At 41.1% G+C, this 25830-nt stretch overlaps 1 protein-coding gene across 1 annotated transcript in view; it reads left to right on the forward strand.

The window, feature by feature from the left end:
- Window positions 1–25830, forward strand: part of LRRC1 (leucine rich repeat containing 1) — a 113995-nt gene that overhangs the window by 55322 nt on the left and 32843 nt on the right. The window contains exons 3-4 of the mRNA XM_019734770.2: window positions 12228–12306; window positions 15407–15496. Of these exons, the coding sequence (XP_019590329.1) occupies window positions 12228–12306; window positions 15407–15496 (169 nt within the window). The remainder of the gene's footprint in view (window positions 1–12227; window positions 12307–15406; window positions 15497–25830) is intronic.

Raw genomic sequence — 25830 nt, forward strand, 5'->3', positions numbered from 1 at the left:
GAATTACAAGATTTGATATTTATAATGCATTTTGCATTCTTGAAAAGCACATTGGAACTTCTGCACATTGGAAACTTCTGCTGTGCATTCTGTGCATGTCAGACACTGGGGTGTTATCACAAGTATGGCAGAAGAATCCTGTCCAAGAGATGACAAGCTACAGTCTACTCCCAGAGACGTTCACACCATGTGGGCAAAACCATATGTGTAGGTTTAAGAGGGAGGATGGAGAAAAAGATGGCAGAGTTCAGTGAATCAGGGTGCTGTGCTGGTCCTGAGACCACAGAAGAAGAGACTTTCAGGTATGATGAGAGCAAGAATTGTTTCCACCTAGAAATTTAGACTTTGGATTATGGTCTTTTTGGCCTGAACTTGGAGCAGCGTTTCTCCCAGTGGGCTCTGCGACTGCCCATATTAGAATCCTTGTTAAAATTGCTTATTCCACCTGCCCCAAGGACTATGTAATCAGAATATGCACATCGGGGTCCCAGAGTCTGCATTTTCATCTCTAGGAAAACTCACGTAAGTTAGCGTGGGAGCTACGAGCTTCTCATACAAGAACCTCACGGCCGAGACAGCCGCGGATGGAGGTCAAGATCCTAAACAGCATTTCGGCCAAAAGGATGTCTTTACAGTCTGACCTTTCTCAGCCAGTCTTCAGCCAAATCCATAGAATCATGGCTTAAGTATATAAAATGGTTTTTGTCTAGTTTAAAATTCAATTGTCTATAATAATAACCCGATCACTCCTCAGCAAAAGCAAACATTTCATCTTCTCTCTCCGTTTTTACCCTTAACTTGGATGGGGGGGACCTGTGAGGATTGCTTTAGGACCTGGAAATAGAACCAAACTTTCATAATATGTCATCTTCAAAGTGAGATTCAGCTGAAACACAGAATATAGTTCATACTGTGTTAAATTTTCTGTGATTCAAGAAACAGCATTGGTTCTGCATGATTTTCTCCAAACATTGAGTTACGAGAAATACTTAAAATTCTAAGAGAACTTCAAAACATTCATCCAGTGGCAACGCTAGAAGAATATATATGCATGCTTCATAAGGTGAATACTTTAAGGGGATAATACCAATTTGACTGTAGAAGTTCTGTTGTGTTTCTTTTTATGGAGTTACAAGCTTTATAAATGTCAATAGTTTTTCATCTGTCAGTTGACAACTTATAATTTTTAAAGTCCTTAAGCTCTTTTTCTACAGTATTTCTTTGAATAATATAAACATGTTTTTGAATACAATTTTTAGAATTCTTTTGCATTCTATTTTCTAGTTTAACCTCTTTTTTTAAGGTTGCTTTTGAAAAAGTGTACTTGTATTACAGGTAGCAGGAATTCTGAAAACGTTGACTTTATTTAAAAATGGGAAGGAGGCAGTTAAAGTAGATGCAAACAGTTCCCCTTTTCATCTTTCCCTACCTCTTTCCTCCACTCCTTCCATCATCTTCAACTGAACAAAACGGCTTTCCCTTGTTACAGTGCTATTCTACCTCCCATGGGAGGCAGGCTCACAAAACCTTAAGCGCACACAGCCTTTAAGTGTGGGCTCTGCACCGGTCGAATAGTGGAAATAGCTTTATTGTGGAGGTAAATTGTGGATGGGAGCTATGAGTAACTGTCAGATAACACACTCAAGTGGCCAGGGGTCATCAGCAGTGGTTCTTAACCTGGATGCGTGTCAGGTTTGGCTCAGGTAGTTTTTTGTTTTGTTTTGTTGTTTTTTATTTAAATATTGCCCAAATCCCACCCCAGGCTGACTTATTGGAATCTCCAGTGGTGATGGACCCAGATGATTCTGATATGCAGTCAGGGCTGAGAACCAATTAAGTTGAATGCCTCAGTGTCTCTCAGAGGCGGCCTTAAGACCCTCTTTACCTGAATCTCCAGGAATGTTGGGTTAACTTGCAGATTTCTTCTCTAGACCCTGGACCTGGTGAATCAATTGCTAACAGTGGGGCCAACCTTTTCACCAAGTAAGCATGTTAGGTAATTCTTCTGTTCTCTGAGATATGAGTCTCATGGGGGGTCTCAGCTCCCGCTCCCTGCACAAGAACACAGGACATGGTGAGGCCAAAAAGGAACAGCAACGGAGCCACAAGTAGGGGGTTCATACCACTATCTCGATGGCGGCTGGTCGGGACACAAAAGCAAACATCTGCAAGTACCCCAATAGGGGTATTCCTGCACCCTAGTCTCGCTGGCAGCTGGGTAAGACACAGGAAGTAGGATCAACACGATCCGCAGTCCACAATCCACTTGCTAGTCGTACTTGCCGCAATCTGCGCCTGCTAGTGCAGCCACGGCAGTTATATCAGTGGCTAATGGCTCACTGGTTACAGCTGACGGCCAGCTAGTCACAGCTGATGGCCATCTACTACCCAGGCCAGCACCTTTCCACGTGAGGCCGATGCCTGGAAACTGCTCTCTGGGGCTCTGTCCCCACAGTGAGAATCCCCAGCCTCTGGGATACTCAGTGGTTTTATTAGACCTGGTTTAGGGATGTGTACTGGAAAAAGCTGGTGAGGCCTGGTGCGAATCAGCCTTCTGGATGGTTTATCTGTGCAGAACGGCTTCCCCCTGAACTTCTGGAGAACCGGACTGTTCTCTTGTGGCCTGCACCCTCTCCTCTGTCTGTGCTTTATCCAGAGAGTGTTTCTGGGAGTCTGAATGACTCATTCTAGCCTGTGGTTGAGTCTGTCAGCTGACACACACTGTGCTTGGTGTGGACGTGTGAGAAGCAAACACAGTATAGTAGGATGTTTATCCCGGATGACAAGAATCACAGATTCTATTGGAAAGATGAGGTGTCCCTAAAACGGTAGCACAAGACGGCATGGAATCAGCCCACAGAGTTCATGCAAAGGAGTGGGGCTGACCACAGGGGCTCCTGTGCAGTTTAGACAGGGAGAGATTCTTGTGGCCGAGGGAAGGCGGAGATTTGGGGGAAAGTTGAAGACTTCATTTCTGGATTAGAACACTCATCTATCAGAAGACTTCATTTTCCTGGATTTCTACACATAAATACCAGTAGTTGTAATTTTGTCCATATCATATGGGGATAATTAAAATGAGCTGTAATTTTGAGTGAATGTTGAAATAGCCAGTGAGTACAAATATTGTTTTTTAGTTTTTGGTATTTAGTTGCTGTTATCTTGAGGTTTAAGTAGACATTATTGAAAATCATACATATTTTTTTGGGGAGGAGGGTAAGTAAAAAGAATGACTAACTGTCCACATATATCCCTCTTCCCATTATTCCATAGGAAAGCCAACATTTAATATTCTGCTAATCTTTTTCACTTTTTTCTTTTCTTTTTTTTTTGGTGAATCAGGATCTTGTATCTGAAGTCATGCTTGTGTTTGTTTAGCCAACTCTGCTGGGGAGGAAAAGCTGAGGCGTAAAGGTTGTTTTGGTAATTGTGGCTACAATTAGGGGAAAACCTTCTGAACTGGGAAAGCTCTTTGCTGCTAGCAAAGTGCCTGGATTCTAAAAAAAGACTTTGACAAAGGGTCCCTCTGTCTCATCTTCCATCCTGCTGTGTGCAGAGGGACCCACCTCAGCCTTTCTGCTCTGCATTGTGTTCGTGCTCGTCTTCCCTTCACAAACCCTGGGAAGGCTGCTTGGGCGGAATTATGTCTACAAGGTTAGCTGCCTCCTGGGTGAGTCTGTGGTGGTTGGAATAATATGATAAATGGGATGATGGCTCTGAGAACAATCTGCATTTAGCTCTTTTCCCCCCTTGCACATCCAGAAAAACAGCTGTGGCAGCAAATGCAGACTTGGATCATGCATTCATATTTAGTCTTGTTTAACAATCCCAGATATTTTTAAGCAGGATTGAGTCAGGCAACCAGCAGCATGACATTCAGACTGCCTTAATCAGCCAGCCTGTTTGGCACACAAGGACCTTGTTTTACCCGAGTAGTAAATAATTCTAAATGAAGCAATACGAAGTACTGAGTGTGCCCAAAGTCACAACATTCCGTATTTCACTACGGCCTGTCAGCATCTCCTCTCACACGATTGCTCTGTTCACTGCTAGTTGTTTCTTTTTTTGTAGCATTTGAATTCTATCTTTGGCTACATCTCTATTCATGGTTTTTGTACATAATGGGATCCTACATTCCATGCCAGTGTAACCCTCCCGTTATCCTGCCCTCCCTCCCTCCGTGAAACATTGCCTCGTTAGATGCAGTAATTCTTTTGTTTTTGCCGGGAATGTTTCTTACTGTGGCAACTAATTTCCTTCTGAAGACATGGGATTTTGTCATTCACCTCTGCTGCGATTGGTGGGTCTCATCCCCTTCTTACACCACACAGCCTGCTGCTCCTGGGCTCCTTCCGTCCCTTCCACCTAGGCAGGTTCTGAAGCCTTCGTTCTCTGGTTCTCCCCTGACCCCGCGCGCTGCCCTCCTCGTTGATTTCTGAGCAAATGTCGGAACGAGCTTCCACCGCTCTCTTCCGTCCCACTCCTAACTGCCTCTCTGGTAACTCTGCAGATACTCCGAACAAACAAATCAAGCCCAAACACAATGACCTTATTCTCCTAAGCTCTAAACCCCTCTTCTCCTCCTGTAATTGCCAGACATTTTGAAGGCATGCTCTACCCAGGTTCTCTGGCTTTTAGATTTAATGGAGCAGGATAATTTTTATTTATTTTTTAATGGGGTTGTGACACAAGCTTGCTGACTATTTTGATAAGAAAAAACCATCCCTGTCAATTTTGTAGAAGACAAAGGGATTTCAGCATCCCCAGTCAGGATATAATCTCGGATTCGACTATAGTCCTTTTAAATAATTGAGCTTCATGATCACAAAACTGGATCACCTTCTTTCCATTTTCCTCGTCTTATCAACTATGAATATTGCGCCGCAGACTGGACTTTGGCAGCTACTGTTTTATACCCGCCTCCCCTTTATCCACGGGCTTCTCATCCTTTGCGGTTTGGCTCCCCTCAGACCACTCTGTTCACGTTCTCTCAGAGGTGACAGCACATTCCCAGTAGGGAAGTCCCCACCTTCTTTACCTGTTGGTTGCCATGTTGACCAACCTTCTCAGTGACACTCTGCTCCCTTGTCTTCTTGGCTCGGCTCCCACAGTTCTCTTCGCCTCTGCCTGTTGGGTGCCCCCTGTCCCCATAACAAGAGACCCACTTGCTCTCTCTCCCTTCAGACCACTCCTCACCCCATCTCTGTGTAAAAGCACTGCCTGCCGAGTGGTGTCTGAGAACCTCAGGCTTGTGCTTCCCTCCCCGTCTCCCTGTGCGTCGCTTCTGACATCTCTGATTCCAGCACGTTTCGAGCTGATTGAACTGGACTCTTCACATCAACAGGCACTTCACCGTCTTCCTCAGCCCGGAGGCGGGTGGACTGAGGTTACATTTCCAAGCTCTTCCCTTGCACATGTCAGCAGAGTGGCCTTGGAGAAGGAAATGTTTCCGAGCGCACTTCTGCCTCTGTTAATGGGACCACTGCTGTCTACCTCGGATTCGCTGTAAGGATTAGCGGGGATGTTGGCACAATGCAGGTCACGACACCTGGTGTATGTATCACACGTTCTTATTTGCAGCCTCACAGTCAGGTGGGACAGCAGGGCTTGGGGGGAGGGGACCTTTTTCCCCCAAGCCAGACCTGTCACGTTTACCGGTCCCAGTCTGTCCCCTGCTATTCTCTCAGTGCACAAGACTTTCTACTTGTGTCTGAGGTAACTGTCAGGTGACTAATTCCAAGAGGCTTCTCTGAGCACGAGGCTGTCAGGTAGCAATTTCTAATCTTCATCTAACGTAGAAGTATTGTGCTAAAAAGTAAAACGTGCCTGTGGTTGGAAGGAGGGGTGTGTGTGTGTGTGTGTGTGTGTGTGTGTCAGTGCATGTGTGTGCATGCACTCTTGATACCACGCCAGCCAGCTGGAGCCTCAGTGCCAGCTCAGCGTTGGCCTTGCTGTACTTTTTCTTCTTACCAGGAGTTGCTGTAGTGTGTGGAGAATTCAGTGCGTGAGCAACAATATTAATCCACTGAGTGAATTCCTCTTAGTACTAGGAGGGGGCAGCGTTGGATGGGAAGAAGAGCAAGTGCTTCATAATCTTGTGTTTTGCTCTTGGGTCATCCACAGCATTTTAACATTTTTAAATATAGAAAGTGCTCAATATAAATGTTGCTAGTTTCCATGAGAAGGAAAACCCAAGCGGACTTAACTTGTAGGTCATGTCTGAAACATTTTCTCTCTTTGAACCAGAAAGACAAATGTAACTAAACTCTAATTGGGAAGTTGTTCATCTTGCCCAGGTCTTGAAGTGGCTTATTGGCCGTCGAGGCAGAGTGTAGGGAAGGTTGGCGGTCTCCTATCCATGTGTACACTTGTGAGCTGCCGGGTTCCTGTTGGAGCCATCTCTGCCCCTGGATCTCTTTGCAGGGCAGTTCATGGGCTGGCTTTCATTGTGATGGTACCATGCGTTTAAGCTAAGTTATTTTTCATTTGTCTTTGATTCGGTTTCACATCAGTGCCGTGGCACTGAGGTTCCATCCTCAAATTCTTGACCATTCATGCACTTACACATTTCTTTGTCCAAGACTGGATACTAAGAACAGGGGACGTATTTAAAGACTCAGTTCTTTCTACACTGACAGAGTTCGTGATTTTTTTTCCCTCTGGTCTGAGTGTTTGTTGGGGATGAGAGGAGAGCAGGAAAACCTATGCCCCAAACTCCACATGTTGATATAAAATGTGACCCACACTTAACAAAACCAACCTGTACCTTGTCGCGGGGGTTGCCTTCCTCCCCCCCATTTAGTCCTTTGCAGTTGTGCACTTTACCAAGTCACCATGTAAGCTGTCTCATTCTGCCTCTCAGTAGCGCTGGTGGGTGGATGAAGTGGAGACTCAGACCTCAGTGAAGTGAGGAAGCTGTGTTGTGATTCCAGGCCTGGAGCAGGTTGGAAGTTTGCCGAAGGCCTGCTGAGGGGCTGCAGTGTGGTGAATACGGGAAGACACTGGGGGGCAATCCAGGTCGGATCCCTGCGCTAGGGGAGCAGCTCGGGGGGGAGCAACATACTGAGTCCATTTCCATAGTATGATACACTTTTGAGCAAAATGCTTCAAAGAAGAACGGTTGGGCACTAGGGGAGGCCTAATCTGTCTGAGGGAATTCAGGGAAGGTTTAATTGACGGTTTATGACACCATATTGCCTTTTCCTTGATAGTGCTAATTACATTCCCCCCCCCTTTAGGAGCTACATTAAGCGAGAAATAACTATGAAACATTTTAATGTTATGTACTTAATCAAATACTCTTCTTAATTTCAATACTAAATCATAATTTAAAGTTGGTCAAGATTAGCCACACCACAGAATTACATTTTAAAGCGTCTTTTTTGTTATTTCGGTATTTTTATTATGTTATCTTGAAAATAAAAGATTAGTTTGGCGTTGTTTAATCGGAAGATTTAGGTAAAGAAAAAGTTGAAATCTATTGTAAGAGGTCGGATGGGCCTGGCCCCCCTTCCGTCGGGCTGCTGGAGACTCAGACAGCGTCATCCTTGGCTTTCACAGGTGGCACGTGCCAGGGTAGCAGCAGGGCACGTGGGTTGAGTTTTGTGGTTTCTCTTGACCTTACTCATGCTTTGTAGAGACAACAGAACTTTGTGGTGCAGAGGGCATGTTCTGGGGTAAGAAAGCCCAGGTGTAAATCCTGGCCCCACTTCGTAGCCGTGTACACTCGGCGAGGCCCTTCGCATTGGGTGCCTCCGTCCTTCATTCAGAGAGCGGACACGAGAACGGTAACTTGCGTAGAGTTGTGACAATTTAGATGGGTTAATTTATGCAAAGTGCTGAGAATCATGCCTGCCATTGAGGACTTGCTCAGTAAGCCTCAGCTGTTGGCTGTTTTGCTGTCACACGTTTCTAGGTAAAGGGTCCTCAGTGGGCAGTGAGGCTGGAACTAGGGGAAGGAAAGTGTCTATGCTTGGACTGCACCCGGGACCCCGACCTTGCTCATTAAGCTCGCACGGTGGGGATGGTGGAGCTGAGGGTAGCCCTGTGTTTAATAAGAAACTGTCCATATAATATGTCCTGAGGTTAAAATGTTGTTCTTTGCAGTTTTACAGAAAGACCAATGAATAGATGGAGGTCATCCTGTGCTTTCTTTAAGCATTTCTAATCACCTTTAACTTCATTTCCTAATGCTGTCAGAAGGTATTAGGTCATCTTAGAGAATAGCCACGAAAACATGCAGGACGTGTTTTCTTAGCGTTTCGTGGTACTCTCGGTGGAGAGAACCTGGCCGTATAACTTATTAACATCAGTTAGGTCTTGAACCCAGGAGAAGAGATACTATTTGTATAGAACAAGAATAAATGCCAGCGGGAAATTAATTTATTCAGGAAGAACTTGTTGTGCTATGCACGGAGCTCTGATCATAGACAAAACGGGCTGTCTGTGCACAGCCCTCCACAAAAGGAAATGTCCTGGAAGTTTCCAAACTCACACATCCGTGGAAGAACCTGAGAGGGCACTTGGTCCAGTCTGTCTCCATCCCCAGAAAGGCCCTAAAACGGCTACAGCTTCTGAGGAAAGGATGTGGTCCAGCAGGAGAGTCCTGGGCCTGTGGGAAGGTGGCTCCATTCCCCAGAAAAGAATGTGGACTGAAGCCTGTGTGTTATTTGGGGGAGGGGAAGAGGGTAGGAGGAGGTGGACTCTCAGCTTGATGTGTTTGTTAAGCATGGATGCCAAGAAGTGAGTGCCAGGAAGGGCAGGGAGTGTCCCTTTAAATCGTTTTTTAAATGTCAGTAGCTGTGGTGAAAGCTGTGTTCTGCCTCAGAAGCCCTTGGGCTAATGCAGCCAGGATTGTTGTCTGCCTGGTGGGTGGTGCTGAAAAAGAGCTTTGCACTGAGAGCTGAAGGCTGATTATCTATTTCCTGTATCCTGGCTGTAATAATGGTTATATTGGTAAACTACAGATTTGGTACTTTATTTCTGAAGTACAACTACGCATGTCTCACTAATTCAAAGCAATTCTGATTCAGAAATAATGCTAGCTTAGAGGGGCTCTGAATTCAAGGCTCTCTTAAGAAAGTTACAGGGAAAGGATTACTTAATTTTACAATCATTCTCAGACATTTTATAAAAATTAAATTTTATGCTTTTATTCTTGGACATACGGGAGACAAAACAGTTGAATTAATGACAAATATGACTAAAAATTATTTTTGTTTCACCTTATATAGAAGCTTGAACTAAGCTGAATGTTGGCAAGTAGAAGTTTCGGAGTACATTCCTTAAACACTAGAAAATGCCATTATTTCTAATATTTGTGTGTAAATAGATGTTTATTCAAGGCTTAATCATTATTATTGTATAATTATAATTTATGATATAATTATATATGAGGTCTGACAATTAAGTTCACAAACTCATCCTAAAAAAAGTGCTAAATACCTCATCGCTGAATATCGCTATGGTCACTTTTGAAGTACTCCCCTTGGGGAGCTATGCACTGATGCCAGCACCTCGTCCACCCTTCAAAGCAATTTTGGACTTTTTTTCTGGAATGGCCATCAGAGCTGTCGTCGTATTACCCTGGATGTCCTGAATGTCATCAAAATGTCTTCCTTTCAATATTTCCTTTATCTCTGGGTAAATAAAGAAGTCACTGGGGGCCAGATCAAGTGCGTAGGGAGGGTGTTCCAATGCAGTTATTTGTTTACTGGCCAAAAACTCTCTCACAGACAGTGCCGTGCGAGCTGGTGCATTGTCGTGATGCAAGAGCCATGAATTGTTGGCAAAAAGTTCAGGTCGTCTAACTTTTTCACGCAGCCTTTCAGCACTTCCAAATAGTAAACTTCGTTAACTGTTTGTCTAGTTGGTGCAAATTCATAACGAATAATCCTTCTGATATCAAAAACAGTTAGCAACATCTTAGCAACAGGTTCGCAAACTTAATTGTCAGACCTCAGATAAAAACTCCCTGGGACCTGAGTCGCAGTGGCAGAAGAGGGTGCCAATGGAGTGCATAGGCCAAGCGGCACCTTTCAGACCAAGACAGAACATAGCATGTCGTTGCCTCACTTGCCTATGTAGATAGCAGTGCTCATCCTGTGGTGATTTCATGGATGTTCATTCACTCGTAAGCAGGGCAGTGCCTGAGCCAGTGTGGGCGGCCAGCACTCAGTGAGGCAGGCGGTGATGATGGGCAGGCGCTTCACCTGTCTGAGCCTCAGTGTCCATTTGGTACCATTATCTGTAAATTAAAATAGTTTCTATTTAGATTAAGGTAATACGCGTAAAAGGATCTCCCACTGTATTTGTACCTCAGGGCCCACAAATGTTTGTGTGTCTTAAAAATCCATTACAGACTCAACTGTGGGCAATATGTAGCTATTATATTTATGAAACTGGGATTGTAGTGTTTGCTCTTTACTACGTCATATGACCATGCAAGGCGGAGAATAGTGTGAGGAGCATGTTACCACAAATTTAAATCTGAACTAAAAGCTTTTATGTAGTTGTTGATTACCTCGTGGTTGTAGGACCAAGGCATCCCCTTTTCCCTTTATTTCTCCCTTCTCACTGCCACCCCCAATTTAGAAATATTAGGTATGTTTTGGCTCAGCTTGCTTTTGTCCAACTGGTGGAAGAAACAGCATGGGACCAAGGAGACCCTTTTCTATTTTAGCCCTTCTTAATGTTAATGTGTCCAAAATAAATGTGTTTTTGAAATTAAATGCTATAAACTCACCTTTAAAGCCCTAAAAGCTATAACCTCAGCTTTTGTATTAAGAGAAAGAAGAACTTAAAAAACAAACTTTGGTCATTTCAGAATCACAGTACTTAGTTGCCAGTAAACATGGAGAAAATATTTGGCTTCAGTAGCAATAAAAGGCGTATAAAACAAAATGATGCCAGACTGTTTTACCAATAACACTTGCAGTTTTTAAAATGTAAGAGAAAGAAAGGAGGGGGAGAGATGTTGAATTGGGCCCTCTGTACAAGTTGAGGGAAGTATCAATATGTGAAACTTTCCCCCCTCTGAGGCAATTTAACAATATTTATCAAGTGCTGTAGAGACACAGTAATTACACTTCTGGGAGCTTAGCCTAAAAAAATAATCAGAAATGAACATAATATAACATCAGGAACTCGGTAACACCCTAAATGTCCAACAACTGGGGATTGATTAAATAAAATATGAAACCATATGCAGTGGACTCTTCTCCTGTTAAGAATGGCAAAGTATTTGGACCAATAATGGCAGAGGAAAAAGTTTGTAATATAATATAAAGTGAAAAAACCCAAGTCAGCGTGAACCTAATATTTGGAAATATAATGTATTTACACACACTGTGTGTGTGTGTGTGTGTGTGTGTGTGTGTGTGTGTATGAATGTAAACTAAAAAAATACATCAGAATAAAACTGTCTTTGGGTGAAGGGAATGTTGGTGGTTTTTATTTCAATTTTTTTTTTGGACTTTTCTGTATTTTCCAAATTGTGTTTATAACCAGAAGAAAATCTATAATTAATAATGTATACTTTAGAATCCTCTGTACTGATACAGCCGTATGAAAACCTAAAGAAAGAAAGCCTAATGGGAATTCCAACAGAATGCCATCCATGACTTTTGATAGGATGATGGGGCTTTGTATTTGTTGAATATTTCTTAATGTACTCCTGTTAAGAAGCACATTATCAAGTCAGAAAGAGAAAGACAAATACCATATGATCTCACTTATATGCGGAATCTAAAGAAAAGAATAAGTGAATGAACTAATAAGAGACAGTTTTGGAGACATAGAGGAAAAACTGAGGGTTGCTAGAGGGGCGGGGGGGTGGGGATAAGGGGAAGGTGAGAGGTTTTGAAAAATAGTCAGTAACCACAAGATGGCCATGGGGGTTTGAAAATTAATTTGGGGAACGTACAGAGGGATAGTGGATGGGGGAGGGGGGTTCATACAGTGTGAGGGATATAAATGATAAACGTCTAAGTTTTGCTTTCTCTTGTGCACCTCAAACTAATAAAAAAGAAAAAAAAGAAGCACATTATCTTCTATTAAAGCAAATATACAATAGATGTAGAAAAATACTTTAGAAATCCATTCCACCTTGGAATAGAGGTCACAATTTCCAGGTATTCTCTGTGACTGTGGTCCATTTGGGGATGATGAAAACTGTTGACAATGGTGATAAATGATAGTTTTCTTTTTGTTTTTTTTCGCTCCTACAGATATTCCTGAAATTCCAGAAAGCATCTCATTCTGTAAAGCACTACAGATAGCTGACTTCAGCGGAAACCCACTGACTAGGTAAACTTTCTGCTTGATTATCTGTCTATAGGATTAAGGATATCTTTTTTGAGAACCAAGCAAAGAACACGGCCAGGGTACCCATCTTGGAGTTACCTGGATGGATTGCTGTCTTGATCGAGGATGGTTGACCTTCACAGATACTTACTTATAAATAGCTGTACAATGAAAGGCACACTGTGCTACTGATGGGACAGTGAGAGGCTGAGGCACAGTGGCGTGTACAAAACAGAAGCGATGAGTGCATTTCTGAAGCCATGCGAAGAATTGAGTAGTTTATAAATCTCCTATTGATCCATCTTGTCTTGTGGGCTAAGACTGAGCCCTGGGCTCCCATAGAGCTTACCCCGTAGTATTCAAGAAGTCCTAATAGAGATATTTTTTTCACTCCAGGAACAAGTCATATTTAATATCTCATCTTTCCTCTAACTCTCCTTAAAAACAACAACCCCCAAACTCTGACACCATTATTTCCTTACTTTAGCAATCGCTGTGAGGATTGCTTTGGGTTTATCCCTCCAGCTAGAGCCACCTGTCACTGTCTGGTACTGAGTCCTGAATGTCCAAGCTTTGCCCTTCCTGCAGGTGTGGCACTGCATGCTGCCTGGGCAGAGCTGAGTGGTGTTATCAGGAGCCCCTCCTTATGGCTCCCGGCTCCATCGGGAGCCCACACAGCAGTGCACAGCCTGCCCTCAGTGTTGTTCCAGAGGTCTCTCTGGGCCAGGTGGGTCCATTTCTAAGATTCTTAAGACAGTGTGAGCAGCCTCATGAGAAAGGTACTCTTCTCTACCTTTTTTCCCCCTTAGGATATAGGAAAATAAAGATTAAATTAAAATTTGGGATTCATCTCACCCATTTCAAAATTTCCTGGGACTTGGGGGTATGGAGTGCTAGGGAATGCTTTGTATATCTGCTTATTTCCAAGAAGTAAATGTGGTTTTTCGAGTATTTCTGGCTTCCCTGTTTTGAATTTCAGTGATTAAGTTCCTAATGACATTTATTTATTTTTTATGAAAAATAGTCATCTAGTAAGCTTTAACCTAATAGCTTTCTAACTCATCACTGTCCTCAAGTCTTCTCTTCTTTCTGAACCATCATCCGTACAGTTGTCCCTCTTCTTCACACCTGTCAGTAACTCCTGTTCCTAAAAGATGAAGGCCAAGCTTCCTGGTGGGCTGTGCAAGCCTCCCCCACCACCGCCCACCTTGGTCTGTCTCTCCACCCTCATGGTCAGTTGCATTTATCATTGTATTTGTCAGTTGCCCGTGTCAGACATCATGCTCTGCGGTAATAACGTGCTCGTAGGTCATGCATTTCACTCCTCCCGCTTTTCGACGATGCCAGCCATTTCCCCCTCCTTTGGGGTGCAGTTTGAGCATCGCATGCCGTGATTAATCACCAGGGTCTCCTCCTCCTCTGGTTGTCTGTGGTGCTCTGGGCACACTTATTTCCTAACACTTGAAACTGACGTTTAAGTTATTGCTCTGACGAAGACTCCCTCACTAGCCTGAGAGGGTTAACTTGTGTCCCTCTGTTAGTTATTGTTGTGTCACCAGCCCTACTGTAATTTCTGGAATGGAGTAAGAACTCAATACATGTTTGTTGAACTCAACTAAGCTACTTATCCTTAAGGCAGCTAGCTAGTAAGGTTAGGCAGCTGGGAAATATTCATTATGCTGCCCTTGAGTTTTCCTAACCATTCAATTGCTTAATCCCCTTTTCTACTTCTTTAGTTTTCCTTTGATAATGTCTGCTGACAAACGATTTTTACCGTTGTCTCAAAACTCTCTCACCTAGAACACACCCACATTGTATGAGGATTTACTGGGATTTACCCTGGCCTCATATTTGGCAGGTTTCTTGAAGTAAAACCCTTTTAATTTGGCAAGTATACTGGGTTAAGAATTAAGACAGTATCAGTGAGTTAAAGGACCTTAAAAATCATTTAGCTTGGCCTGCTTATTTTATAAGGCTGAAGAAACTGAGGTTCAAAGAGGTTAAATGACCTTTCAAGATCATGCACCCTCTGAGTAGCATCTCAGACGAGAATTCCTTTCTCTTAACATTGTGCTTCCTCAACACGTCATACTACTTTGGCTTTTACTGTACAGGGCCTGGATTTGGTTTTGAACTTTGGAATTATCTACATTAAATGTCAAACAGGAACTTAGGATTCGTTTGATTTTTTAAAAGGAACTTGGAAAGAGGAAAGAAATGGAAGGTTCTAATCTAGAGACTATCACTAAGGCAAGAAGTTTTCCCCTTAGCCCCCCCAAAATGAGTTATGTGTTCTGTTGTCTATATTAGTAGATTTATTAGGACCTTCAGCAATTTAGATGCAATGAGATCTTTTTTTCCTTCAGTTAGTTCTTTTTTTTTTTTTCCTTCCCTAAATACTGGTAACCATAGAAATATTGAAAGTAAACTTCCTTTGTAAGTTTTTTAAATAATTTATTTTGAAAACTCATTATTCAGTAGAGTTTAAGGGAAGTATAAAAAATGTCCTTTTGTGTAGAACATAGTGAAAGATAATTATCTCAAGTGATTGGCATTTTAAGTAAAATTAAAAGAAAAATATTAAGAAAGTAGCACTTGGCTGTCAGCTGATCAAGTCTAAGTAATCCATAGCTTTGCTCTGGGTATTATAAGCTACAGAAAAAATATATATATTAAGCAGTTGTCTTGTGTTTTATTATAATCTTGTGGGCTTAAATTTCTCTGTATTTTCTGCTAATCAATAAAGTATTTTCACTCTGGGCATTTTTAGCTGCAACGACCATCATTTTCTTTCATAGGGCTCTTAGTCTCAGAACATTTTTTCCCCTTTATTCTTAGAACTTGCATATTTCTCCTCTTTAATTATTTCTGGATCACCCTATCAACAAGTATTTATCATGCCCTTGTACTTCTAGGTAGATCAGGTCCTTGTTTTTTTTTTTTTTCCTTATAAGTGTCTGATACATAAAAAGATGCCATGCATACATAATGTAATTTTAGGAGGTTATTTCAATTAGCATGTAGAAGAAATGATTACAGTTATGATTAGCCTATACTATTCACTTTTATTTTTCAATTAACAAGTTTTGTTTGTTTGTTTCAGATTACCAGAAAGCTTTCCTGAATTGCAGAACTTGACATGTCTTTCTGTAAATGACATCTCATTGCAGTCTCTACCTGAAAACATTGGCAAGTAAGTTTTTATGTCAAGTTTGTGTATATCAGGGCAAAAGGGTGTTTATATCATCCACTCTGCCCTTCTGTCCTTATTCGGCTCTTATTTTTCTACTCAGAAAGCCGTTTACCCAATTTTCAGTTTCACTCTCAAGAAAGACCATAGCCAGCCTCCTGTGTTTTTTACATCCCATTGTCCCTACATTATACTGGTTAAAAAGGATGTTACTACTTATGACTAGTGAAAACCTTAATTTGTTTGGATGTTCTCTTTAAATGAAGGATTCCAAAGGATTTAATTTGAGCAAAGTAGCATGTGTTGTATAGGTGGTTAGTAAATAGAAACTACCACTCACAGTAATTTTAAACCATGCCAGGGAGGAGAGCCAATGAGGGACTCCACTGAGAACGTAGAGTACATGCCCCCAAACAACAGCTGTGTCTGCCAGTGTGCGCACCGCAGACCTGAGATGGGAGTGAGGGTGTTGTGTTTTTGGGAGAGCAAGCTTGCAACTGGGAGAGGGATGCAATGGGAGGCACATTTCCATGTCGCTGCCTTCTAGTTGGGGAGGACGGCCGTGGCAAGAAATAAAATCCTTTGAAGAAAATACATGCTGGTGAATAAATGTTCTGTTATGCGTCCTCAGGGATAAATTAATTGAATTATCTTAGCAGATCTTTTCCACACCTCCAGGACATACAGTGGGTGAAATCAGGCCTATGGCTCATGCCTCACCACTCAGGACAAAAGCCTACTGTGGCCGGCCGAGCCTGGCGGACCCGTCCCATGTTCCTTAGTGTCCTGCAGGATTCCCTGGGGTTTCCCTGTCCTGCCTCAGTGCTAAGACTAGACAGAACCTTGCTTTTGGAGAACTACAGTGTTTCTGACAGATGTCTGTTCTGCAAAGTTTCTCTTTCTCGAGGTCTCCGGAAGTTTTTGACATACAGTTGTGTCCCCTCCTTTCCCTCCTGTGTGGGCAGAAGACCCCTGGCTGACTGTGTCCATATTTTTCTGAGGTGCACGCTGTTTCCTTATTACCATTTTGCCAGTAGACTTGCTGATGAGGAATTGTGCCCTTCAGCTCTCAGGAGGAGAAGGAGGCAAGAAGCCCCCAAGATACCCTGAGTTTGTGGTATCAGTTGCAGAGGAAACAGCAGTGTTTTATTGTGGATTTCATGCACTTACACTTCACTTCTGCTGTGTCAGGTTTCACATGTTTCTAATTCATGTAGTAGTCATTCAAATACCCAAACTGACGCCATCCTCCTCCTGCTCCTCAGGGTCTCTGGGCTATAAGCCCCTTGCATCCACCCTCCCTTTCTTTCTCAGCCTATCACTGCCCTTCTATCCCCTGATTCATATATTTTTAAAAAGGTTTAATGTTTTGAGAGAAAATATGTTCTTATTAAATCAGAGTGCCTCTCTCACTCCCCACTGCATTGTTTCAATGGAAAATGTTATTTAATAATCTTTTTAGAATAAGTTACAATATTTTATATCCCATCTTTCCTGGTAATATCTGTACCTGTTTTTTGCCAACATTCAGAATTTCTCACGCCTCTTCATTTTCTGTCAATAGTAAGGGTAGTGTGGGGGGGGATTGTTAGTTTTGTTTTGATTTTAGCCTTAATCAGCTTGTGTTACTGTTATAGCTTTATGTTTCCAAAAGAAAATGCCACTTTGAGCTTGAACTCTGTGGTGAATTATCAGCCAAGAAGTAAGAATATTGGGGGCGGGGGTGGGGGTCAGTTAAGTGAATCAACTGATTTTTTTTTAAATTAATTTGTGAAATTAAATGGGAAATAGAGTTTCCTGTTCCCGTTTCTTAATAATTTTTGTTACCATAGCAAGAGACCTCATGATTTCTACCCGTTGGATTTAAGATTTATGTATTATGCACTCTAAAGCGACAGCCTGTTTGCACTTAGTAGAAAGAAACAATCAAAGAACACTCTCCTCTTTGGAGAAAGAAGATTAGGTACCTCTGCTGTCCTAGACCATGCTGAAAAGATACTTGAAAGTTGAATTGGGGAATTGTTGAGGAAGTCTCATAAATGCATAAGTGTACTACATGTAAGAAAATCATTATTTGAAACTTAACTTCCCTCATGGAAAAGATTCTTCTATTTCTCAAAAACATCCCAAATGGTTTCTTTAGAACATTTAACCAAATATTTAGTAACCAACAAACATCTCACAATATGGTTTTATAAAGAAGGCACACATATTTGATATTCCAAAAAAATTGAAAAGGAAATGAAATGGCCACTGGACTGATTGATACTTCCTGTTATCTTTATGGATTCGGAGGTAGTGGCTTTTGCATAAATTAACTCTGCTCCTTTGGTTAAATGAATCAGCCACCTCCATGTGTGTCTTTTGAGTGTGGGTGAAACCAGGACCTCTGTTTGTCCTTTTGGCCCATAGCAAAGTATGTGGCATTAAGTACAAAAGCTATGGATTTCCCAAGGGCTCGGACACCCTCAGGGTGAGCAGGAGTGTCCAGCTTGGAGAAGAGAGCCAAGCTTTTATGTAGGACAGACTTGTAGCACCTCAAAGCTGGGGCCCCTGCAAGCATCTGCCCCATCGTGTGTTTGAGTTGCCCACAGAGTCTGAAGAGTGTTTGGGAGTTGATGCCAAATTGGAACTGGAGTAGGGCTTCCCTCGTCTCTGTTCCCGTGGTTTTGCACGACTCCCCCTACCATCACCATAAGACAGTTCCCCGGGCCCTTGGGGCTGAGTAACTTTTTCTTACCACCTCTAGAGATACCTCATAGTTCTGTTTATTAAGTAGTTAGGTCCAAACAACTTGATAAGTGTTTTTCTAACACCCTAGTAGTTGTTTTAAAAAGTAATACACATAAATTGAAAGAATAAATATTTTTATCTCATTCTTAAATATCCCCAGTTGTTTGCTGGAGGATGTAATTACCTGTTGGCCACTGCTCAGCTGCTCAAACTGCGCCTCTTTTCCTTTGCTACATTGCTTTTTCACCTGATACCTGCCTTTTATCACAGCAGTTGCTGAAAACACAGCTCGCAAAGATGCAATGACCTGCTCTCGAATGTGACACTGGACCACCTGAACTAGCAGTTCCCGCATGACTGACAGACCTTGAGTCTTGCTGTCTCTTTCAAGTGTAATATTCCATGGTGCTTCTGTAGGCTTGCTGCACCTTCCCCGGGCAACTCGGTGCACGATAGCCATCCGTGTCGCTGTCTCAAATACTGGGGTGCACACACTGTTGGGAATACCTGGGCGCACACAGCGCCAGCCTTTGGTGTGTGGGAAGACACTGGCGCCACGCTGGTTTCTGTGCTTCAGTGCCCCGGGAAGCACCGCGTTCCCGTCCTGTACTACATGGCTTCCCACCGGGGAACCCTCGTATGCTTACTCTGCCTGATAAAGCCAGTCTCTCAAATAACAGAAGCTTTATAACACTTTGTAATGAGACAAGGAAAGATCATGAAACTCTATTGAACCACACAGACGGGTACTGGCTACCTCGTGCAAAATCACCTGTTTTTCTTTCACTCAAAGTGTCCCAGATTTGCTGCCTCTTTTCTGTGATGGCGCATCAGCACTCTGGTCCTTCCAAGGAAAGGTGATGTTTAGCCCTGAGTGAGAAGCTAACTCCCCTTCAGTGGGCTTTCTAAAGCCCTTTTGTTAAAAATACAAAATGGCAACACCTCCTCTTTAGGCTTCCTGAACAAGTGAATGACATCAGGGAAGGTGGTAGTTTATCAGCCAAATTTCAACAAAGACCTTTCCCTAATCAGAAGAAATTTTTAAAAGTAGTAGGCTGATTTAATAAATGCAGGTGATGATGTGCTTTTGGATCAGCGTAACTGTGTGACGCATCCTTTCCATCTATTAAAGCCATTAAGCCAAGTATCAAAACAAACAATTTAGAAACAACTGTTTTGTACTAAAAGGTAAAACAAAAGATTTAATCCATAACACGGTATTTTCAATCCCATTGCTCTCACTAATGTGAGTCAACAGATTTTTGGGTCTTTAATAAAATATGTTTTCTTTTGTTTTATCCTCTACTTAAAATGTTTTGATTTTATGTACAATTTATAATATATACAATGTATTGGCACATAGTAACAGCTATATATTTTTAAAGTAAATATACAGATTGTGAAAGTATACTCTTAAATGTGCTTAGAATCCTATGTTTGGGAGTCAAGCTCCAGATCCGGGTTCTCAAACTCTGCTTTGTCAGGCCCCCGGGATTCCACTGAAGTCCCTCCAGGGCCTTGTGCAGTGAGAGCAGAGCTCTGGTGGGTGGTCCCTGCTCATTCCTGTTTGCATCAGCGCAGCTCTATTATTAGCTTTCACATTTTTTCCTGTTGGTGTTGCATATACTATTTGCTTTACAAAAGTCTGCTGCAAATATTTTTCAGGTTAAGTTTGGAGACCACTGTATGAGACGCTTGATCATACTTGTTTATTGTACCAGCATGCATTGGGGAGTTTTTACAGTTTTGAGCTCTGCTCAAAACAAGCAAAAAGCTTCGAAGCCTTTCATGAAAGTGAACTTTAAAAATTCTTACCCGCCTCCTCTTTTCAAACTGGCTGAGGTTTTTCCTTACTTAATGATTGAAAACTCTACCTCTTTTGTCAAGCCTTCTCCAGTGATTGGCAGAGGTGAAATAGATCCCCAGTTTGCAGGTTCCCGGACCTTACCCTTCACGTCCCACACAATAAGCACTTGAGTCCTTTGTACACAGAAGTCTAGTTGTGTAGTGTGTGTGTGTCTGTGATTAGTGTGTGCACCTGGAGTACCTTGTACCCTGAAACAGTGGGGGTGTCAGTGGGATGATTCTTTGTGTTTGTGCTGAACATGGCGTTGCTCTGACACACTGAACAAATATGTGTGACGAGGCACACAGTTACCTCCCACACTCTGGTGGGTTCCAGCTTGCCATCATAGGTTCTGCAATCCAGCGAGGTTCTGGAAGCTTTGTCCTAGGACCATGTTAGCCTGTTCTGACGCAGTCACTTTTTTGTCTTACTCAGTTTGTGTCAAAGGTTGATATAAAGAAGTAACTGTGGAAAAAACACTGCTTTTTTTGCTCTAAAACCTTCTAATGAAGAATAATTATTGTCCATTAATATTGCTTAATTTCCCCAATATAAGGAGCTATTAGGGAGAGATTTTAAAAATATGCATTTGTAGGGGAAAAAAAAAAATCCTCACCAGAAGAACTGGTAACCTTCTTCCTTTTAACAACAGTTCTGACATTTATCACACTTCCTCTTCTGTTTTTGTTGCTGGAAAGCTGAAAGCTAATTTCAGTGATCAGGGAGAGCAGCTGTATTAATTTCCATGTGGTGAAGGGACTTAAGGAATTGGAGGGAGAGGTGTTGCTGGCATTTACAATGGGGTGGGTGCCCTGTGAGACATACACTGTCTCATTACAACATCTGTACTCATGAGGTTAGCATTACCCATCCTGAGCTTTATTAGAATTGTGTGTAAAATGAGGACAAGCCATCTGCCCAGGTTTGTGTCATTGGTGCGTGGTAGAGCTGGGATTTAAACTTGAGTTCTTCTTTGAAGAAGCTGCATTTCCTTTACTGTGTGATGCCTCACAGTGAGCATACGTATTAGTTTCTTCCAGCTTTCCATGTCCCTAATTTTTTATTTCATGAAACGTTTTGCATATTTTCATTTTTCGAAGACTTCTGTAAATCACTTTTAGAAAAATTTGGAGTAAAATTAAGTTAAATGACTTTCTATATCACTGAAGATGCGAGTTAGCATTGGAAGGGCCAGCAGTTGAGGAGGAGAGAAGCGTTCCGTAGGATCGTAGAGTCGAATTCCAAGTCTTGGGTAGGCTTTAAGAAAACTGTCTGAATAAAATTGATGATATGCCCTTGAAAACAGTGCCTAGTGAACAATGGTTTTTTAATTTACTGTCACTAAAAGCACTTGGAAGATTTCACTGGTAGAGACGGGAAGGATAGTTTTGCTTGAAGGAGTTTTCACATGTTGGTATGCTTTGTGAATGAATTTGTCTTCCAAAAGAGCATTTTAATACTGAAAAAAATTTTATGGAGATCAGTTGTATCAATTTCTACTCAAGTAAATCACACACTGTAGTTTTTACTTTTAAAAAATGAGTTAGCCCAAAGAGGGACATGATGTTTGTATATAGAGACTACTAAGCAACCCACAAAAACTATTAGAACTAATAAATTAATTTAGCAAGATTATGGGATACCAGATTTATATACAAAAATCAGTTGTATTCTATATACTAACATTGAACAATCCAGAAATGAAATTAAGAAAACAATCCCATTATAAAGCACCAAAAGGAATAAAATACTTAGGAATAAATTTAACAGAAGAAATGTAGGCTACATACGCTGCAAACTCCAAAACATTGTTGAAAGAAGTGAAAGACTGAATAAATGGAAAGACCTCATTTGTTACGGAGTGAAAGACTTAATGTTGTTAAGATAGCAGTACTCCCCAAATTGGTCTACAGATTGAACTCAATCCCATCAAAATCCTAACTGGCTTTTTTATAGAAATTGATGAGTTGATCCTAAAATTCATACGGAAATATAACAGACCCAGAACAGTCAAAGCAATCTTAAAGAAGAGCAAAGTGGGAGGACTCACACTTGAGATTTCAAAACTTAACCACAAAGCTGCAATCAAGGCTGTGGCACTGGCATAAAGAGAGGCACACAGGTCAATGGAAAAGAATTGGAAATTCAGAAATAAACCCGTGCATTTATGGTCAAATGATTTTGACAAGAGTGCTGAAACAATTCAGTGAGGAAAAACAGTCTTTTTAACAAATGCTTTTGGGATAGCTGACCATCCACATGCAGAAGAATGAAGTTACACCCCTACTTCATACTACATGTAAAAAGGAACTCTAAATGGAATAGAGACCTAAATGTAAGAGCCAGAGCTCTCATCAGAAAACAGTAGGGGTAAATCTTCGTGACATTGGATTTGGCATGGGTTTCTTCGATACCAAAAGCCCACAAAACAAAAGGAAAAACAAATGGATAAATTGAACATAATCAAAATTAAAGACTTTTGTGCATCAGAGGATACTATTAAGAAAGTGAAAAGACAACCTGCAGATGGAGAAAATATTTGCAACTCATTTGCAAATCTGATTAGTGTCTTATATCCAGAATACATAAAGATGTCTTACAACTCAACAATAAAAAGACACATAACCCAATTAAAAATGGGCAAAAGATTTGAGTAGACATTTGTCTAAAGAAAATATATACCATATTTTGCCATGTATAATGCGCCCCCATGTATAATGCACACCCACATTTTTGGCCCAAACTTTCAGAGAAAAAAAATTTCTCGTTTTAATTTTTTAATTCAAATTTTTATTTGTTTTCATTTAGGTACTTTTTTATATTATAAAGGAATTTTAGCATTTATTTCTTAACATTATGGTACAAGAAATGTCATGTAACAAAGAATTACAAACCACAAGAACAGATACAAGGTATAAGAAATTTTATGTACCGGTAACAAATTTATGATATTTATGCATCATTGAAGGCCAAACACTCTTCGTCATTGCAGACTTCATCGTAAGTTCAGCAAAACCGATTATCATATTCCAGGGTATTATTTTGCATACGGATATTGTCATTGATTTCTAGAGTTACACTTTTAACTACTTAAGCATAAATAAAAGGATTGAAAACATTTATATGGATATGGAATTAGTACTACCCGTCTATAATGTGCATCCTTATTTTTCCCTCACAAATTTGGTCAAAAAAGTGTTCATTATACATGGCAAAATATGGTAAATGTCAATCTGCACGTGAAAAAATGCTCAGCATCATTAGTCATCAGATAAACGCAAATGGAAACCACAGTGATGCACCGTGTTACACCCACTAGACGACTGTCATCAAAAATATGAACAAGTGTTGGTGAGGACGTGGCGAAATTGCAGCCCTCATATATTGGTGGTGGGAATATAAAACGATGCAGCCCTCATTGGAAGGAGCAGGTTCTTCCTCAAAAGTTGAACATAGTTACCATATGACCCAGCATTTTCACTCCTAGATATGTAAACCCAAGAGAATTAAAAACACATGTCTGCAGAAAAATTTGTTCATGAATGTTCATAGCAGCATTATTCATAATAGCCAAACAGTAGAAACAACTCAAATTTTCATCAGTGGATGAACTGGTAAATAAAATGTGACATAGCCATCTAATGGAACATTATTCAGCCATGAAAAGTAATGAGGTACTGAAACAGGCTATGACATTGATAAACCTTAAAAACATTAAGTAAAAGAAGTCAGGCAGAAAACAGAAAAGGCCACATATTGTATGATTCTTTTTGTGGGGATCGAACTGGCAACCTCGGTGTTAACAGTACCATGCTCTAACCAACCGAGCTAACTGGCCACCCGAGTAGGATTGCATGTACATGCAGTGTTCAGTATAGACAAATGCATGAAGAGAGACATTAGACTAGTGGTTGCCAGTGGCCAGGGCAGGGGCTGGGGGTGGGTGGCAGGGTGAGTGTAAGGAATGACTTTTGATGGATATGAAGTTTCTTTTTGGGTGATGAAGATTTTCCAGAATTAGATAGTGGTGATGTTTGTACAACCTGTGAATATACTAAAAACCACTGAATTGTGCACATTAAAAAAGGTGAATTTTATACAATGTAAAATAAATCTCAATGAAAAAAAGAAAAGGATGGACCTTAGACTTGAAGCCTGGTACTGCTGAAAGATGATACTATATCAGGGAAACTGACCCAATTTATTCTTACTGGAAATAGGCTGTAGTATAGCCTTACGAGTAATGTGCTGAGGTCATTTTGTCTCAGTTACTCACACCTGGTGATCAGGCAGGTACACATAGCCAGAGCCCCCAAAGTTTTCAGGTGACGGGAAGTAGAAGTGAAGGTGGGAGGATACAGAAACCCCACTGGGAACTCAGGGAGGATTTTGAGGATCTGGAAGCCTCTGTTTCCATCTGGCAGCATACTGCTTTGTCTTTACTTTGTGGATCTGTCTCCATGAGAGCACGTATCCTTGGCCATAAAAGAAACTAATATTGCCCCCATCCCCGACAAAAAAAAAGTAAGTTAGGCTAACATATCTACACATCTCTACTCTGTTTACTGAAATTTTTTCCCCCTCAAAAAATAGCCTTTTTAAAGGATGAGGAATCTATGTAATGGACTGGCACTGTGCCCAAAACATAGTTGTCAGTCACTAAGTGGTTATTATGAATATACATTTAATTATGATAGTTTGCTAATAGAAGTCGAGCCAATAGATGGGCTCTGGGTTCTCTGGCAGATTGAAGTAGAGCATGTGGGTCTGATTTTTGTCTCTGCTACCCTTGGGGATGGTGACCTTAATTTGAGTGGCCTTGAAGTGAGTCACGTGACCCTTGCTGTTACAGCCTCGTGGGAGGCTGTTTACCTATATTGTATTAGTGCATGCTGCCTGAGAGGAATGAATCTTCTTTTTGAAAACTGTTATCATATTTAATGCTCTTTTTTGAGGCCTGGGAGTTTCTATAAAAAATAGTTATTGTTTCAAAAGAAAAAATAAAAATTTTTAGAAAAATATCCAGAACAAAGCCACTATAAGGAAGTTTATAACCAGAGAGTTCTTAAATACTAATTGGTATTTTAAAATGCAGAAATATTATGAATGTTAAACAGCTCCCTTTATCCCCATCAATATTGTTTTCCCCAAATATCATTGCCATAATTGTTTATAGAGTTTATGTTTTAATGACTTTATAGTGTACTGCCTTTGTTTGCTTGGGCTACCTTAATTTATTTTATTCTTTCCTTTCTTAATGATTTTGGCAATCAAAATCGAACAGTAATCCAAGTGTATAAAAGAAGGTTTTTAAAAATATAGTGAAGAACAGATGTCAATTCTTTAAAGAAACCACTCACCCAGTCCCTGAAATAGAATCCTAAAAATACAGTTGGCCTACATTCTGACTTACAAAAGAGTATTACTTTTGTCCCTGCTATCATGAACTGTGTAAAACACTAAGCATTAGTGGACTGAGGAGAAATGCTTCACCACACTCTGCCTACAGGAGTTATTAGGTTTTGTTTTAACCCTATTTGGTGGTAGAAAAGGTGGGAGTGGTAGGGAGAATAGAAAATCATGTTTTTTTCTGGGAGGGAAGATGAGGTCATTCCAACAGTATCATGTAGAAGTATAATTTGCCAGAAATTAAAATTGAAGGGTAAAATAACTACTAATAGGGGAGTATTTTTTAAAAAATATATGGTATGTATAGACAGTGAGATACTATGCAATTAAAAAAAAACTGCTGGTATGT

This window comes from Rhinolophus sinicus, linkage group LG05 (genome assembly GCF_036562045.2).
Source record: "Rhinolophus sinicus isolate RSC01 linkage group LG05, ASM3656204v1, whole genome shotgun sequence".
Lineage (NCBI taxonomy): Eukaryota > Metazoa > Chordata > Mammalia > Chiroptera > Rhinolophidae > Rhinolophus > Rhinolophus sinicus.